Source organism: Hyperoodon ampullatus (genome assembly GCF_949752795.1).
Source record: "Hyperoodon ampullatus genome assembly, chromosome: 1".
NCBI classification, from domain to species: Eukaryota; Metazoa; Chordata; class Mammalia; order Artiodactyla; family Ziphiidae; genus Hyperoodon; species Hyperoodon ampullatus.
The window spans coordinates 145,327,610-145,347,447 of record NC_136914.1 but is presented as its reverse complement, the minus strand read 5'-3'; the positions used below and the strand labels follow the sequence as shown (position 1 = coordinate 145,347,447).

At 35.8% G+C, this 19,838-nt stretch overlaps 1 protein-coding gene across 2 annotated transcripts in view; it reads right to left on the bottom strand.

Moving 5' to 3' along the window:
* Window positions 1–19,838, bottom strand: part of PRDM5 (PR/SET domain 5) — a gene marked incomplete at both ends in the record, with an annotated part of 204,797 nt that overhangs the window by 89,129 nt on the left and 95,830 nt on the right. For both annotated transcript variants that reach the window (XM_079706169.1, XM_079706170.1), the window contains 5 exons: window positions 6,536–6,693; window positions 7,939–8,023; window positions 12,758–12,837; window positions 16,708–16,829; window positions 18,338–18,512. In XM_079706169.1, coding sequence (XP_079562295.1) covers window positions 6,536–6,693; window positions 7,939–8,023; window positions 12,758–12,837; window positions 16,708–16,829; window positions 18,338–18,512 — 620 coding nt within the window. The remainder of the gene's footprint in view (window positions 1–6,535; window positions 6,694–7,938; window positions 8,024–12,757; window positions 12,838–16,707; window positions 16,830–18,337; window positions 18,513–19,838) is intronic.

The following is a 19,838-nucleotide window of genomic DNA, read 5'->3' as shown; positions in this document are numbered from 1 at the left end:
CTGCTTATTAACATTAATCTTCCCAAAACACCATGTAAAAGAATTTTGAAAAAGGAAAACTACAAAGGAGCCCTTGTCCAACAGATATTAAAAAACATTATAAATCGCAACTATTAAAATAGTCTGATATTGCAAGGGAATACAGATTAAATAGAACAGAATGGAGTCCAAAAATAGATTTATACGAGAGGCGTTCAACAATGTGATAGCAGTGGTATGAATCAATATTTCAATCCATAACTAAAAATAAATTATTGATGGATTAAAATACCAATTAAAAAAGAAATATAACTTTTAAAAGCATTGACAAGTATTTGCATAATCTTGAAATAAGAAAGTTTTCTAAATAAGACTTAAAACTCAGAAGCTATAAATACTCAGAAGCCATAAAACTCATAATCCATGTCATACTTGAAAACATAAAAATGTAAAACTTCTTTATTCAAAAGATGCAAGTTGATAGATGGGGACAAATATTAGAAACAAAAACAGCAAAGTATTGATATTCATAATATCTATAGAGCTCCTAGAAATCAATAAGAAAACAGCCAAATAGGCCAGTAGAAAAAGGACAAAGAGTACCTACAAGCATTTCTCAGAAGAAAAATGGAAAAAAAAAAAACATAATAAGAATAGAATTTCACCCACCATTGCTAAAATGCAATGAAATATCACTTTTCACTTCTCAGACTGAAAAAAAAAAAAAAAGGCTGATAACATAGATGTCTGTGATGGCACAGGTAAAGGAGCACTTTCATCACTACTAAGTGAAAATAAGAGCTTTTTCAGAAGGCAGTTGGACAGGAGCAATCAAAATTTAAAGTAAACTTAATATCTGACCCATAAATTCCATACCTAAGATCTATTTGCATAAATACTCTTGGCAAAGTTACAAAGTTTTATGTAAAAGGATGTTCACTGAAGTATCAAAATAGTAATGGTCATAAAAAATGAGTAGCTTTATATGAACCTACCTGAAATACTCTCCAGGTCATAATGTCAAGGCAAAGAAGTAAGTTCCTGAATGGCATCTGTGTCATAAAACCATTTACATTTAAATATACTTTTCTCCCAGATGGGTAGCTGAGATCTTGTGTTTTTCTCCAAGCTCCACCCAAAAAGAACATCCTCTTACACAGAAACATCAGTGTGGAATGTGGAAGTTCCTGACGATTTACTAGGGTGACGAAGGAGGTGCTCTGTACTTACAGCATTTGAAAGCGCCCCATTCAACCTAACACTCTGGAGTCTCTTCTCACACTCTCTCCTCCATTCCAATGGTCACCCTTCCCACCTTCTACCCCCCATCTTCCCAGCTCTGCCACCCAACCACCTCCAGCTCGCACCTTCCCATTTCTAATCTTCCCTATTCCAGCCCATTACAGTGACTTAAAAGTATGTCAACGGCATTATGCTGAGGATAAAAACTGAGTTTTACTCAGTCTACAAAATATCCTCCAGTTACTAGGGTCACCTGCCTTTGAATATAGTAGTAGATGTGGTAATAATGAACAAATAATTTGTACAACAATGTCTACACTTGTTAATATACTTGGGAAAGCCCAGAGGCTATTCACTGGGAAGGGGCCTAGAAACGTGGTAGGCAGAAGGGAAGGTGGCTCGTGCCGGGGATTCTAACCTAAGCTGCATAACTGACTACCCATGCATTCATGTATGATTTTAGGGATTTGTTTTCATAAGATGTCTACTACAAAGGAAAAAAAAAAGGAAAACCAAATTAATTAAAAAATAAAGAACATTTCCCTTTGTGGTTTTAAGAAGGCTGCTGGTGTGCCCTTGATCAGGCAGGTCAAGTAAAGTGAGCTCAACCCCTGGGTTGGGCTGGGCTGGTAAAGAGAAAACAACAAAGGCAGTGTTCTGGAGGTAAGAGCCAGTCTGAATCTTTAAGGCAAAGGCAAGAGTCAGAGGCTAGAGATCTGGAAGGCAAGGCCCTGTGCCCACAGGAACCGGGGTGAAGAAAGCTCTGAAGAGCAACAGCAATGCTGTGGTTCAGGGAAACACCAAGGCATAGTCTTTAGTTGATGGCTCTTCAATCATCATCTGGGGGTTGGGGGAGTGGAGGAAGTAGAAGCAAGCTGGGAGGCAGGCTCTTCTATTAAAGTTTCTCAGGGGACAAAGGGCCATCACTGATTTGGGAGTAAGTGAGCTACATGTGAAATATCTAACTCAGAGCCAGGAAAGGGTTCAGAAAATTAGAACAGTGCAGTGTCTTCAAATGGAAGGTTTAAAGAGTTCTTAGATATCTCGGGCTGATAAACCCAGTGCAGAAGGAATACAACAATGATTTTTCAGTGTATCACTAGATCACTAATATGCGCATAAAGTCAAGAAAGAGAGTGCTCAGAAAGGGAAAAATGCTTCAATGTATATTGCAAATACAGATTTAGAGAAATTACTCCTCATATTATAACTACCATTTAACTAAGAACATTAAATCATTTATTTGGGATAATTTTTTCATGAATTTTTATTCATTCAGAAAATGTCTGCCACATTCAAAGCACAATGTGGTCAATAGGTGCCATGAATTAAAGTACAGCATCTATCTTCAAAGTTTACTGTCTAGTACGAGAAATAAGGTGCTTACATTAGAAACTGTACGATGCCATCCCATCATCCACCTAAGAAAAATAACTGAAACAGGGTAAGCAATTTGCCATTAACTAAATGAGCTTCAGAGAAACATCTGTATCTGTTACTTTCCTCTGTCAGGTTCAATTCCTACATGCATGCACCTCTTAGTGTGAGCATCTCATCCTTGTGAATGTGCTTCTAGAACACAAAAATAGGCAATTCTGGACATGTAACACCTTAAATGAACCACCCACTACTTCACCTACAACCCACCTGAAGAAGAGAAATCTGATGCAAAGTTGAAGGAAAAAGTGGTTGTGATGGAATTATTGAGCCACTGTCTTTCAATCTACAACTTGGCACCTTTCTTAGAGATTGCCAAAGATTTTTTTTTATTACGTACAATTTATGCCATATATTATGGTTTTAGAACCTAATCCCTGATTTCTTTATAGAGAGACCTGTCCTTTTCTTTAAGGTCTAATAAAATCTCACCTGCACAAAGTCTGACCTGCAGTGTCTTTCAAACTGTTTGATCATGACCAAAAAGATAATTTTTATATCAAAATCTAACACATACATGCAGACACGCACACATGTGCATTATTTCATTAAATGATCCTTACTCTCATATTTTCTATTGTATTTTTTATTATAGTCTCTTCTATTCTGTTCTGTTCTATTCTATTCTATTCATGACCCAGTAAATTATTTCAAGACCCAAAAAGTGGTCATGGCCCAGAATTTGGAAATCACTGGATGAGGTGTTAGTAGAGGACACCCAATGGAATTATCCTAGGAGAGGTTATGACCAGAGTTCCTCATCGGCTTCTCATGTTCATCCCTTGAAGGTTATATAAAGGTCAGGAAAAAAGGTCTCTTACTTGAATAGACACAATCTTTCCCCCAGGAGCTTGTTTATGACTTAATCAGAACAAAACCTCTCTGTACTCATTCCCATCATCAAGCAAGTAGTGCCAGCTCCAGGATCCAAGATGGCTCAGTCCATCTAGACACCACACCCATCACAGGAGGAGGAGAGCACTATACACATCTCAGTTTGGCTTCGCTTTAAATCTGACAGGGAACAAAATGGAGGGTGAAGACTAATTAACTAATTTCTGTTTCCTGCGGTTCTGAAATGTCTGTCCAATTGTGATTTAAAGGATCACAGAATATAGGTGGATCCAGATAAGCAATCTTTATTTAACTAGATCCTAAAAAATACAACTATGAATCAGGTTAAATGACTGTCAGAAAGGATTAGGGAAAAGAAAAACTAATTTTGACCTATTGAGCTTGTATAACTGGCAAGATGACGAAACAAGTAATTACGTTTAAGAAACAGAAATCACTCCTTCAAAATTTCACACCCTAGGGGCTTCCCTGGTGGTGCAGTGGTTGAGAGTCCGCCTGCCGATGCAAGGGACATGGGTTCGTGCCCCGGTCCAGGAAGATCCCACATGCCGCAGAGCAGCTGGGCCCATGAGCCACGGCTGCTGAGCCTGCGCGTCTGGAGCCTGCGCGTCCGGAGCCTGTGCTCCGCAACGGAGAGGTCAGAACAGTGAGAGGCCCACGTATCGCAAAAATATATATATATATATTTCATGCCCTATTGCCAATCACGACGAAAATATTTCCTTTTCAAATTTAAATGTTAAAAGAATTGACCCCAAAATAAGCCAAATAACTATAATAGAAATGCACAAGTTACATAATCAAAAACCCCAAAGAATAATTTATTTAAAATAACAGCCTTTGGTCATGCAACATGATGAAGATGGGTCTGACTTTTAGTGGTTTTTTTCTGCTTTCCTTGCATATGCTTACTTTTTAGGTTTGGAACTGGCCACTAATGAACAATGAAGGAAGAAAAAGTTGATTTGCTTTTTTCACCATAACTCTTGGAAAATATTTTAAACATTTTCATGTAACCATACCAAATACACACTAGGATCATAACACAGTGAGAAGCACAACTGTCCACAGCAGAAGGATTGAATGTGCTTTCCACTTTGGAAATTACAGGCATCGTTGTTTCTATCCTTCCCAAGGCATCATTATTACTTTCATATGATTTATGATTAAAGGTATGAGAGATGGTGCAAAGATCCTGTGTCAAATTCCCATATGGCATATAACATAAGTCAAACTGTGAAAAACTCATAAATGTGGGTAGATCAGTTTCATCAAAGAAAGTAGCAAGAGGGTTCCAGAGACTTAGCAGGAAACTAGCCAGATAATTTTTTATAGGCATGTAATTCCAATGCAGCAGTAATGAATGTGGTCCTGCCTCTGAACATATAATGCTTGAGTTAAACATAAGGGCGATCAGCAAGAAATTAGGCAGAGATGATTTGGTACACCATCAATCAATCCTGTTTATTCTTTCGTAAATCTGCCTTTTCTTTTCTTTTTAGACTGAAGCTGAAACTGATATCATAACTTCTTAAATGATTTAAAGAGATAAAATGATGTGTTTGTAAAGTCCCAATAAATACTGAAATAACTATAATTCCAATGGAATATTGCAAATAAAAAGGTAACAAGTTATTTGAAAATACCTTATATATATGTTGTTTAATAGCATCCTACAATATACCAAAATCAATAAGCAAATATTTATCACATCACAAATTTAAACATACACTTCTAAGACAATGAATATCTTTGCACACATTTTCTGAATTCAATTCAAACATTATTTATTACCTACACAAAGTAGATTAGATAAAACTAACTTTCTGATACAAGAACTTGAGTAAAGTGTAGGAAATGCAAACAAAAATCAATAGACGAAACTAAGAGATTGTAACTTGAAGACAGTCCTGCTAGAAAGGAGGGAGGGGAGAAGTTAGAGAGGTCACGCTGAGTTGTTTTTGATATGTCTCTTGCAGAAAATAGGAGGATACAAAGCTGGAAAAGGAAGCTGAGGTCATGGTGTAGAGAACTCCGAGTGACAGGGTAAAGCATCATATATTAATAGGTGCTGGAAATCTACTTATAATATTAGAGTACAAGAGTGATAGAGTTGTGCTTTGGGATGATTTATCTAGTCAGCTGAATAAGTGGGAAGTGATAAGTAACAAGAAGCTGAATGAGATGGGTATTAAAGTGATGAAGATGAGCCATGATCAGGATGTGGAAATGGTAAAGCAATGGATGATTGTGACGGTGATAAGGCAACGTAGAGGGTACAATCTTGAAGAATTAGCTTCTAATTCTAAAAAGGGGCTAATATTAAAGAAAGAGACATGGATAATTAGATGCTTTTGTCCTTAACAGAAATTAACAGAAACTTCCAAAAGTGAAGTTATCTGGAGCGTGCTAAATTCATTAGGTCAGAAAGTGCCCAGTTATGCATCAAACAAGCAGTGGCAAATGTGTGTCTGAGAGCTGGGATTAACAAAATAAATCACTTGGAAATCATCAGTACAGAGTTTGTACCAGAATTCATGGATATAGCTGACATTGAGAACATAGAAGAGGCCTACTACAGTCAAAGCAGCCAGGATAACCCCCTGGGGGAGGGTTCAGAGAACAAAGAAGCATTCAGAGAAACTGGCAGAAGACCTAGCAGAGTCACTAAAATGGTGCCATAGATGAAGAGGATTTCCAAAAGGTAACGTGAGCAAGAGTGTCAAACTTTATAGAAAGAAGGAAGAGAAGACTTTGCAGTTACTGCAACACTGGAAAACACTGGATGACACTCTGCTTGTGAGGAGAATAGTGTCAGTAAAGAATACAGATAGGAAATAAGGCCACAGGGGTTATGGCCCGAGTGAGTGGTTAGAAAACAGAAGCAAGATCTTCTCCAATTATTTCATATGTACAGCATGACTCGGATATCCAAAAACTTCTTTGAAGGTAAACAATTGGTAATTATATCAGGAAATCAGCAAAAATACATATATTTATAACAATATTAATAAACTTTTACCTTCTTGTGATTCTTGTAAACATTTCTGTGGGCAAATCCCTTTCCACAAAGCTTGCATTTGTAAGGTTTATCTTCACTGTGTATTACTTTGTGAGCACCCACTTGATCGAGCCTCTTGAAAGATTTATTACAAATCTCACAATTATAGGGTCGTTTTTCTGTGAAAAATGAGTGGAGACAATCTCATATCTATATAAAGGTAAAGGATAAAAAGGAAAACAGCCTTACCTTGTATTACTTCTTATGGATAAGTCAACTAAAACATGATCCAAACAACTGAAACAATCTATTACCCAATCCATCTGTTAGATATGTGAGCCTATCCACAAAAGAAACATCAGTTTGTTCTTTTAGTGACCTATTTGCAAACTAAATGTATAAAGTAGCTTAGATATAAAGATGAAGTTTAAATTCAAGGAAGAAATCCTACTTCCAGATGAAAAATCTGCTGATTGGTATGAGTTCAAATCAGGGTCACAACTCCGAATGCAAAGGGTGAGTGGCCTGACAGTGATGAAGGTAAAGGACAGACCTGCCTCCTGCTGGGCCAACAGACCCCACACAGGCCGGGCTTCCAATTCTCAGCAGAAACTACACACTTAGGTTGTTGGGTAAAATCCACATTTATACAATATTCATGCAATGTTGACAACTTTTTCAAACAAAGCATATCTGAAGGCCACCAGATCTTCTATTTTCGATCCACCATTTTTGATCTTCCATTTTCATTTGCCAAAATATCTATATCTGTCTCCAAATAAAGTAGCTATTCAAAAACATTCTGACTTAAATGGTCTCAAAGTACAGACATTCTAAACTCTAGAAAAGAGACTTCATAAAGCAAAGTTATTTTCAGAGCTGAATTTTTCTAAGTCTGTGTAACAGACCTATTACTAAAACTTGCTTAAAATGCAACTATGGCTTTAAAAACTTATATTCTCAAAATGTGTTCATAAATTTCTCACTAACATTTATTAATTCCTTAGTTAGAATGTGAAAATAACTAGAAATGTCAGAACTATAATTGTTGAATCGCTCCTAAATATCAGACACTCTGCTAGCATGGTACATAGATGACTTCGTTTAACCTTAACAGCAATTTTGAAAGGTAGGATATCTTTTCACAGATGAAGAATATAGAAACTGAGGCTCAAGGAGGAGTAGGTAACAAATTAAATGGTGAGTTTGAAGATCTTCAATTTCATTTAGTCCAACCACATATGCTTCAGAAACAAACTGAGGTCTAGAGAAGCTAAGTAACTTGTTCAAAATCACATGGCCGGTCAATGGCCAAGCTGGAACTAATAACCAGGTCTCCTGATTACCACTCTCAGAGCTCCTGAAAATGACGAGGTGAATCTTTTGTAGTGATTTCAATACAAATGGAAAAATATGTATTTTACCTGAGTGGGTGATCATATGACGTTTTAGCTGATTAGCTGAAATGAATTTCTTCATACATTCTTGACAATCAAATATCTCATGAATCTGCAAAAGGTTAAATTGACAGTTAAGTCAACTATCAAAGCCAAAAACTGTATAGAGCTCAAGTAAAAGTATAAACATGTGGACAGTTGCTACTGCAATATCCAAACTATATATTATAATTCAGCCCTAATTTGTTCACACTATCCTACATAAATTGAAAATGCAATGAACATGTTACCTAGTAGAAACATATCATTAAAAAACAGCTGACCTATTTTTAAAGTGCATAATAAATTTATACTCTCTGTAAAAAATTATACCTAGTATATATTAAGTCTCTGTTATGCACAAATTTAGACTTGGAAATATGTAACTTGCCAGTGAAAATATTCCCTTTACAGTAGTCAACACTACTTTAAACTTAAATATATGTAGTACAGAACAACACATTAATTAATGTTAAAGACAAGGAGATATATGATTCTGAAAAGCATTTAGCTCAATGCAAAATTCTCACAGGATAGGAGGACCACAATAAAAAACTTTATTAGTTTTATTTAAAAATTATAATAAGGGGGAGGAGCATAACTTTAGCAAACAACTGGCTAAATAAATATTACAGTTTAATATTAAATTTAGTTCTTTCCCTCCCAGACACTAAATCAGAGAAATTGAATAGGCGGTATGAAAAGCAGAAGCTTAGTTTATTATCAGTAACAATGTACAAAGTTCTAAGAGGAATGTGTTGTAAGAAGCCTGATATTAGAAATGTGGATCATACCAATGAATAAGAGCATCATACTGTTTTGCTGAAGATTCAAAAATTGTTTTGGTGAGGTCCTGTTTTTGTTTCAACCTCATTAAAGGTAGTGCTCACAAAACGAAACCCCAGACAAGCAAAGGTCCTTCTGCAGGAAGCCAAGATACTGTGGTTATCCTTGCAGGATATCTAGGGCCACTACAGACTGAAAGTCAAGGCAGAAGACCCTGAACTGGTACAGCAATGAGTAGAGTGGAGGACTGGTAAACGGCTCCCCTGATCTAAGTGACCACATAAGAACTCAAGGCAGGAATGGTGAAAAGATGGCACCAGGAAGGGAAACGGAAGCTGGGGCAAGGCTCACAGATCCCTGGTCTGCAGTCTGTGCCTTAAGCCTATGTCCAGCCACATGACAGGTCTGAGGCTGCCAACCTGCCTTCTGCTTCTGTCAGGTCTGATTCTTCCTGAGTCAGTAAACTCAGCTGGGAGTAACAGAGAAAAGGTAAACAAAGAAGACAGAGCAGAAAGACATTAGTCCACTAGAATCTGACTTATTCCCCTGCTTACATGCAGTGGCTTCTAATCTTGATCAGGGGATATATAGGGTCCAGAGAGTTCTATGGTTCCTCAGAAAACAGTGTGAGATCCGCACAAGTACTCGGAAGGCAAGTACCACATAGTACAGCAGGAAAACTTTCAGCCTAAGAAATTTTAAAGGCAACATCTTCAATCATCAAAGACTCTCACAGCAATTATATGAGGTGTAATGTTTATTTAAAGATAATAAGAACAGATTTATATTCTTAAACTCTGTAACATATATCTTTTATAATAAGCTACTCTAAAAAATGATGATGTGCCTTCTGAGACATACATAAATGAAAACATTTATTTTCATTTTTAATGTTAAATTTTAATTAGTATATACAAATTTTAAATTATTTACCCATATAAAAATGGCAGCTGTTAAATAAATTACTGCAAAATATACTCATATTTGTTCACTTAACTCTCATGGCTTCTGAAACAGGAAACATTTTTTTTTTTTGCGGTACGCGGGCATCTCACTGTTGTGGCCTCTCCTGTTGCGGAGCACAGGCTCCGGACGTGCAGGCTCAGCGGCCATGGCTCACGGGCCTAGCCACTCTGCGGCATGTGGGATCTTCCCGGACCGGGGCACGAACCCCTGTCCCCTGCATCGGCAGGCGGACTCTCAACCACTGCGCCACCAGGGAAGCCCCATGAAACATTTTTAAAGGGTGAATTAAATTGATATTATCAAAATTATAAAATAGAATATTTACTGTACATGAAAGCATTTTTGTATAGACTATCTTATTTATAGTGGAAAATTCAATCCAAAGCTATTCTCAGAACTCCTAAAAAGTTTAATAAAACCATCAGATTTAAAGTGAAAATGACACTAATTAATGCCTAATGCTAAGTAAAGCACCTTTTGTAAAACGTCCAGTTTATTAAATTGACATGGATGGTAATAACTTATCATTTGAAGTCCCAAATTAAATAATTTTCAGGAAGGATCATAATATATCTTATTGTAATATACAGCAGTACATAGTAATGTAAGACACTGTTCTAGACTATAATATAAATTTGACCTATTCATACAGCACCATCTACTGGCAAGGTGAAATACTACAACCAAACTCTATTAGACATTAGACATATCCAACTATAAGAATAGTCAAAAATGGAGTCAGTAAAAGCTGCCTGTGGATTCAGAAAGGCTAAGTCAGAGGAGTAATGCTGTAATGAAGAGCTGCACTGAGCTACTAAGTTATTAACATTTGCAGAAACAGAATGGCTGTATTCCACCACCACCAGGTAGGATTTAAATCTGCCAAGATATTCCCTGGGGGAAAAGTTCTTATGTTATGAAGAAAATAAATGGAAAAGAGAACACTTTTCAGAAATATGCCCCACTACCAACTTTGTTGAAATAGTCTATTTGGGAAAATCTGAAATTTGGTAAGATATCTTAAATTTCAACTTCTTAAGATCAGGGAAGGAAATCAAAGAATTATAAAAGTATGAGGATTTTTTTTTAATGTTTATTCAACTGGATTTAATCTTTTTGTCTCAGACTAGGTTCTGCTTCAGAAACCTTAAGGGTGATGAGAAGGGAGGAAGAGAGACGTAAAAGCAGCAGCATCTGGACTGGAGTTTTGTGCAAAACTTCCCTTAAAAAGTAGCTTCAGTGCTTGCTTCAGCAACACTTGCACTAAATTTGGAATGATACAGAGAAGATTAGCATGGTCCCTGAACAAGAATTACATGCAAATTCTTGAAGTACTCCATATTTTTAAACAATCTGATAAAATAACCACATGGAAACTGAAAAGAAAAAAAAAAAGTAGTTTCATGGCGCTTAAGAGAAGTAATTAAAAGACAATGATCAGTTCAAAGTCACACTTCATAAATGAGAGAACACAGGCCCAACGTTACATGGGGGGTTAGGGACAGAAGAAGGTGACATCCACTGTCTTCACTCCTGTCCAGTGCTGTTGCATTATTTCTCCCTAAGGATCATAATCACTCAACATGTAGGATATAACCTCAGACATCTTAACAATTCAACTGTCTTATATGTTACAGGTTAAATCCACAGCACATGCTTGGAGCTACAGCATTGAATATCATATGAATTTTAAGGCCTGTCAAGTTATTTTGGAATACAGAGACACACAAAGAGACAAAATTCAACTTACAAACCATAATAAAAGTAAAATTTTACTTTCACTAGTACCATCTCCTCTCTTCTTTAGTATTAAATGACTAAAAGACAATATTATATGCTCCTAGATATTCTGAAAAAATAATATATGAACTCAGGAAATAATCATTTATATCTTTGTTATTGTAATATAACATAAAATATATTTTTGGACTCTGCCATAATATGAACAAAATCTAAATTTTAATTTAATTCTATTCTGTTGTAAATTCTATTAACTAGTGCTCATGTTGTTAGGGTTAATAACTGTCATTTACTTTTCAGGATAACTTTCATATTAAAATAGCAACTTAGTAAATTTAACGCTTATTGCAAAATGTATTAAATTTAATTTCTCCTAACACAGTTGGCCCTTGAGCAACAAGGGGGTTTGGGGGTTGGACCCACTGCACCCCACTCCCACCCCCCAACCTCTCCCTGCAGTGGAAAAATTGTGTAACTTTACAGTGGGCCCTCTGCATCTGCATAGTCAACCAACCCCTGATCGTGTAGTACTGGAGTATGTATTTACTGAAAAAATCTGCTATAAGTGGACCAGCACAGTTCAAACCTCTGTTGTTCAGGGTCAACTGCATAATCGTTTCTGCTAACCACACTCTGACATTCTTCTACATTATTTTTAGCTCTTCAAAATAATACAGCTCTTTGTCTTCGCTTTGCCACACTTAACTATAATATGCATCCATTTAAGCTAAATGTCACTGCAGAGCATATTATAAATACACAAAAATATATGGTTTCCTCAAATATATAGTATTTCCTGAGCAAACAGCTACTGAGAAAGCTTGAAACCAGTATGAGGTGTCAGTCAGACACAATATTGTGTTGGAGAAATATTTCTACTAATTCTGAACAATAATAAACAACTCAAAATATTCTTTTGCGAGAGCTCACTCTTCTGCATATCAGTCTTGCATTTTTTTTTTTTTTTTGCGGTACGCGGGCCTCTCACTGTTGTGGCCTCTCCCGTTGCGGAGCACAGGCTCCGGATGCGCAGGCTCAGCGGCCATGGCTCACGGGCCCAGCCGCTCCGCGGCATGTGGGATCTTCCCGGACCGGGGCAAGAACCCGTGTTCCCTGCTGCATCAGCAGGCGGACTCTCAACCACTGCACCACCAGGGAAGCCCCCAGTCTTGCATTTTAGAATATGTTAGTAGTTAAATTAATGACAAAACTCTGTCTTTACAATATAAAAATCGGCTAAAAATTTTCATGGCCAACGCTATAAATGACTAAAAGATCTTACACTATGATGAGCATTAGTCTTTATCTTACTGACCTTCCTATGTTCCTGCAGGCTTGATGCTGAAGAACACTTTTTATTGCACACTGAACATATGAGTTTTTTCTTAGGATCCCCTAAACAAAAACAACAAACAAAATAAAATAAAATACCACCATGATTTATATGAGAATATTAAGAGGAGTATTAGATACAGTGTTTGTAGGTGATTTATAATTTCTAAACAGGTATTTCATCTTCACTTACAACTCCAAAATTTTCAGTGTTGTAGATATATCCATTAAACTCAGATAAAGAAGAGGCTACATTTTAAACGCTTTCAAAATCTGAGGAATATTCAGCTTAGTATACCACTTTCTACATATATAAAATGGGCCTTTCACCTTTCCATGTACTAATTTAGTATTAAAAGAGAAAAGCACACTTCCATGAAAAATTAAAATTAATCAAATGTGTACATAAAAGAAAAACTGTATTTATTAACTCATAAGTTGATTTTGCTACTTGCTTTAAATTTTAACATAATATTTGATTTAATCAGCTGGATTTTTAAAAATGGAATTCACAGATTATTCTTTTCAGCACTAGACTTGATCAGCCTGCAAGATCTGAGAGTATATGATTTATCATATTAATGTTAAAAACCAGAATAAGGTAAAATCAAGAACAATGAAACATATTGGCATTCATATTATTTTACAAATCAAAACAAAGCTCAATTCTGTCTTCTTAAAGAGTGATTATAATTATAGTAGACCATTTCAAATTTAAAATTTCACAGTGGTTATAAAAAACAAGACTCAATAAAACAAGATTTTCAAATATGATATAACAACAATATCATCTGCACTACCATAAATAACCACAGAATGGTTTTTCAATTTTTAATTGATTGATTGCAAATACTCAAAAAGTAAACAAATAATAAAATGAACCACCATGTATCCACTGCCTGGCCCCCAAAATGACTAATCCATGGCTATTCCTGCCAAAACCTCAATCTCATCCACTACCTTACTTCTCTATTTTCTTGAAAGAAATCTAAAATCAGTAGAAAACACGATTACAAAATGACTTTATTAAAAGACTGTGTTTACGAGAGAGGAACGCTTTCAGAAAAAGGAAAATATTAATTTTTGTCTTATCATTCAAGATACGGATTTCATATAATGCACTATTTTTAGCATGCCAAATAGTATAGCCAAAAAAATGTTCTTGGTGATTGACAAGTAATATGGCTATTAAACGAGAAAATTCTCCCAAGCAAAATGAATATCTGACAGCATGCATTTGACAGCATGCATTTGGTCATCAATTCTCTATCCATATCTATTATATATGAGGGGCCACTGAGAAAGAATATTCCCTCTTTTCCAGCTTGCACCAGCTGGTATTTCCCTCCTTTAATCCACAATCCTCTATTTCCCTAGCTTATCCCTCCAATCAGCTGCTCTCTGAGACTAGACCTTATTCTTTCCCAGAAGGTAGGTCAGGCTTGAGGGAGAGAAGAGAAAGAGAAGCGACATTTCCACAACCACCTGTTTCACCTTATCCCAATACTCCTGCCATGGCTCCTCCAGCTAGAATCACAGGCAATACACCAAACCCCCATCCCTACTCTTCAATCTCTTCTCTCCTCCTATAGCTTCCATTCTTCATCCTAGGACTGGAATCCTAGTTCCTCAGAGAAGAAACATGGGAAAAGTTTATGACTGTTTGCCTGAGAATGTAGATAAATGTTATTTTCCATAAATACAAAATCTCTATGTCAGCATCCACAGAATCGAAATCAAAAGAGAAAGATGGTTAAGGTGAATTAAGGAAGTTAGACCCTTCACTGTTTCTTCTTGAGTAACTGGAAGGTAACCCTACAAGCTTCCCCAGGTTCAAGGACAAGAGCATCTACAAAGCCACAGCTAGACTTTATACCATTTTAGTTTTACTATATTCAGATTAAGTCTGACATTTGACTTTCTGATTCAGCTTTCAAAAACAGTCAGGGACACATTACTTACAAAGGTAGGAGATGCACTGAAAATTAATACAACTGTACTGAATACGTAGTCACTTAAGTACTGCGCGTTTCAGCACTATGTGGGTTAAGTGTGCTTCTAGGAGCCAGTCTGAGAACCTACCCACCATATGCTACAGTTTCTATGGAAAAATGTGATCCATATTTAAAAATTCAGCTTCTCTCTTCTCAGCATCTTCAATTCATATCATCTAACAAGGAACATTTGTCATTGTCAGTGGTAAAAGCTGCAAGATCTTCTCTTTCCTTGAATACCTTTGTCTTTCTACAGTAAAGCGTTCTACGACCATGTGTATAAACACTGCTTTTTTCGCTATTCTGAATATGGAATATTCTTTCCCCAAATGTCTGTGTAGCTCACAGACATGAGGGAAGAAGCAAGAGAGGGGCTATGAATGACTGGTTGAGTATCAATTCCAGCAAAAAGTATGCATGGTGATCTCTGGCTGAAATACAGTAAATTTCATATTTTATATGATCTACAACACAGAAAAATAAAAAACTTCCTTTTATAAATTATTTCCTACAAAATCACCATAAGTTTTCAAAATCAGTAATACTTTAATATCCAAGACCAACTACAAGAAGCCTCAAAGAAATTATGCTTCTAGCACAGTCTGAAGACCACATGCCCAATAACAAGAATGCAAGTTTCCAGAGTTTCAGTGTGCATCTGGTTTTTTACTTAGTTCAGCAAAGTTAACTTTAAAAATGACATGAAAGATTTGTTATAATACATTGCAGACAAGATGGAGAAAATTAAGAACAGCATTTTAAACATAACAGCTTTAAAAAAACAAAAACTAGGAAGAGACAGGTCTATCAAAAAGTTGTGATTGCCTTTTGCAAAGATAGGAAAGGCCCAAGTATAAAGAATTCAGAAAAATGTCATCTTCTCTATATCCTTCAAAAGGAAAGAAAGAAATCAGAACACTGTGAAGTCCAAGTGATGTGCACCATTCTGAAGCCACATTTCATAAGCCCATACCTTCTGCTACCCTGAGCTTTCAAATATGGCTTGTACTGAGTGTGCAGCCCAAACTGGTGGTGCGAAGTTGTAACTAGCATTAAAAGAGACACTTTTTGGACAATGAACAAATATAGGAAACAGAAACTGAGTACCGGTTATTCTTTTCTCCTGAATGTGAGAATAAACAGGATAGGAGAAAAGAAATAACACTTTCCTCATATGCAGAAAGACATTTCCACCCAGAAGCCAACAGCAAAAGCAAACACATGAGAAAAATGTAACTACAGAAGGATAAGAGGAGTGCCATGAACCTCAGCCTCCTTTAAGGAAAAGACACTGAAGAAATAAAACATTAACTCTGACAATAGTCATCTGTTCGATTTAGTGCAACAGATTCAACCCCTAAAGTCAAAATACATTTACCATGTGCTAAGCAGATGAAATCTAAGCGACAAATTTTCTATTTGTCTTACTGTTTAGCTAGCCATTAGAAGGAATTCAAATAGTAGCTACTCTATAAATCCAAATATATTCAATTAGCATGTTAAAATGTAGCCAGTAATTTTCTCCAATATAGAAGAAATATAAGGATTTTTAAAAATGGAATTTTACTGTAAAAATATTAAGGCAGAAGGGCATCACTTAACAGTTTTAAAATATATCTACTAAAAGAGAAATTTCACATGCTAAAATATTATTATTTAAAACATTAATTCTTAATGCATCTGGCTACCAAGCACAACTAGATTCTAGCTTAGGTTTCCAGTTATGATTAATTCAGAGATAGGAGAAATGACGAATATTGCTGAAATCAAAAAGAAATAGTGCTCAGTGAAAGAAAAAAATTCCATTTCCAGAGCTCTACATCTGTGTGAAATACAATGGAAAAGCAAGCTCTCTCCTCAAGAGTGAGAATTAAAAACAGATCGCTGTGGCCTGGGGAGAGGAAGCCCCTTTAAAAACAACCCTCTGATGAGTTCTCACCGGCGTGGATGTTTTCCTGGTGTCTTCTCAGGGCATCCTTGCTCTTCAGTCTCTTTCCACAGCTGTCAGCCTTACACACAAACCTGGCATCTCCCCGGCAAGTCTCCTGGTGCTGCTCAAAACTACAAGAAAACCAGGAATGGGAAACAGGGAGAAGAAATGAAGACACCTACAAACTTCTAACATCCAGGCTGGCTTTTGTAATGCATGCTCCCCAGTAGAGTTTCAGGGTCATTACAAGTGTTACCTAGGCAGGTAGGAAGGAAAGCACTGAAATTCTGTAGCCATATGATACTAAATCACTAAGAAGCATGAAAGCGCATGCAGGCCAATAATGACCCGCAATTATATAACAGCCATCTGATAACTCAGATACAAAACCTTGATGCTGAACTGAAGGAAGAATTGCAAACAGAGCACTGAAAACTTCGTGAAGAATCCTTCAGACTGCTTTTTGCTGAGCACTGAAGAACACTGAGGGGAAACAGAAAAAAAACAAAAACTGGAAGTCTAAGACAAAAACTTATGAAAATATCTCTACTTTGAATAAAGTCACATTCATGATCTCTCTTTTCATTCTGCCTTTTGCCCTTTAAACTTTTAAGTAGCACCTACAGTTTAACTGTAAGACTCAGCTCAGCAAAAGTATGTTTGGTGTAGAATATATAATACTAAATTGAATAAAAGCTGACTAGAATGCAGTTTTAAAATCTATTCATTAAAAACTATATAGCCCTTGCTTGGTTTTTTAAAGAGTGTATAAGAGAATTTCCAAGTTTTAAGTTTAAGTTTTGAACAGAAATTTTTCATCTCAAATTTCATAAGCAAAAGTGGATGCATATATGAAAACTGTCTTAATATGAAATACAGGATGTTTCAGAATTTTACTTTAATGAATTAAAAAATGAAACATTAAGCCTATGTTAAAGATTTCTTGCTCATATGCAAGGTGACATTCTGTTAAAAATAAGTTTGTAAATATATGTATCCACTTTCTCATTTTTAATAATTCATGATACTGTAAAATACTTAAGTAAAAGGATAACTTAATATGCTGTTAATATATTTAAAATAATAAAGGGTGCAGAGCAATGATTGGGACCATTTAATTCATTTCATCATCATATCTTGTACATATTCATCTTTAAATTATTTCTCCAACATTGCTAGGAAATAAACAGTGCTTCCCAAAATGGCCCTGTATTCTTCATACTCTGAACTCTCTCCATTTCTTAAACTATTTCTTTTCTTTTTTTTTTTTACAGATTTCAGAGGGAATAGCAAATGCAGACCTCTGAAACTTGATCTGCCACCTCAAAGCACTAGCTAAATTATGCATATCAGATTTCAAATTAGTACACCAATGAGCTTAATATTTAATGGCAAGTTATTAAATGGACAAAGATTGATTAGCATAAACAATGTTTACTTGTTAAACTTCATAATCAGAATGTTTCAAAAACCAACGTACTATAGTACGAAAAGTTTATGACAGTGACAATAGAGAATGCTTAATTTCTATACACACACCATCACACGCACACAGGTTAGAAACTATAAGACAAACTGAATGAAACAGTTAAACAACATGTCAGCTTATAATTTTAGATATACTCTTGAATGTACGCACTGTCTTTGCAAAGCCTGTTTAACTGGGAATTTCTTCCCACAGCTCTTGCACTTAAATTCTTTCTCCTCTGTGGGTTTCTGGTGCAATGTCTGAAGATGCTCAGCAAGAATTTCCTCACTGGTAAAACTCGATTCACACTGGGGACAGGCATAGTCCTCTTTACAGCCAAAGCGATCTGCATATTTACAAGCAAGCAGATTTGTTAGACAAAAATGAAGAGTCAAGAACTGCTCAGTTTTGCCCTCATTTTAAAATCAAAATTAATTGTGCTTAATGGTACCAGATTAATAAATTTTTATTATCTCTATGAGTATGAATAGGTTGCCCATGAAAAATAATAGGAAGTGTTACTAGAACAATACATTATTTTTTAAATCATTTAACTTGTGTTTCACCAAATTAATACAAAATCAAAATCAATTTTTAATTTACCCTGTAACATTAACTTTTCACATCAAAGAGTTATAACAAATGTTGAATTGCAACGCCAAAGTCTTCCCTGAAACGGGTCATCTTGAGTTCACTTCTAGCTGCAAAAAGAGAAAAACCCAACCAAGGGGAACTATGTTGAATTACCAAGGGGAATCTCACATATATGTGAAAAAAGGCCAAGGTCACAAAAACAGCACTCATTACAGTAGGTGGAGTGAGGCTCCACTGTCCCTCTGGCTGTCAGTCCTATATGGACTGTCATGGCTCTACCCAGATTTTTCAAAGTGTGCTACTTAAATTACATATTTTTTCTGATTATCAAATAAGATTAATTTTTTTAAAGATTTTTTTTGATGTGGACCATTTTTAAAGTCTTTATTGAATTTGTTACCATATTGCTTCTGTTTTACATTTTAGTTTTTTGGCTGCGAAGCAGATGGGATCTTAGCTCCCCAACCAGGGATCGAACCCGCACCCCCTGCACTGGAAGGAGAAGGCTTAACTACTGGACCGCCAGGGAAGTCCCAAGGTTAGATTTAGATAACATGCAGAAAATATGAAGAGAATAAAAATCACCAATAACCCCACCATGAAGAGACAACTGCTGTAATCTATTTCCATGCCTGAGTTGTCTTTTGGGAATTCATATTTTATGCGCAGTCTAAGAAACTTTATGATCACACTTTTTATGCAATTTCATGTAACGCTCTTTTTTCCATTTAATATTTTCTCAAGTCAAATATTTTTTAAACTTAAGGTACCATAATTTACTTATTTAACCAAACTCTCCACTGTTTGACATTTGAGTGGATTCTTTGTTTCTTTTGATCACTGTTTGGCTGATTTTGCTTCTGTTTTGGGGGTTTTTTATTTGTTTTTTGGGTTTTGTATTTTGCTTTTATAAACAAAAATGAATTCTAAAATAAAAATATCAACAATATAAGCACACGATTCCTATGTTATAAGAATCTGTGTAAGTTTCTGTTGATTCTTCTTACAAAAGTAATAGAAATTGATATTTTGTTAACTAAATAAAGAAAAATCAGGGTGGTAATAAGTAGGAGACTTA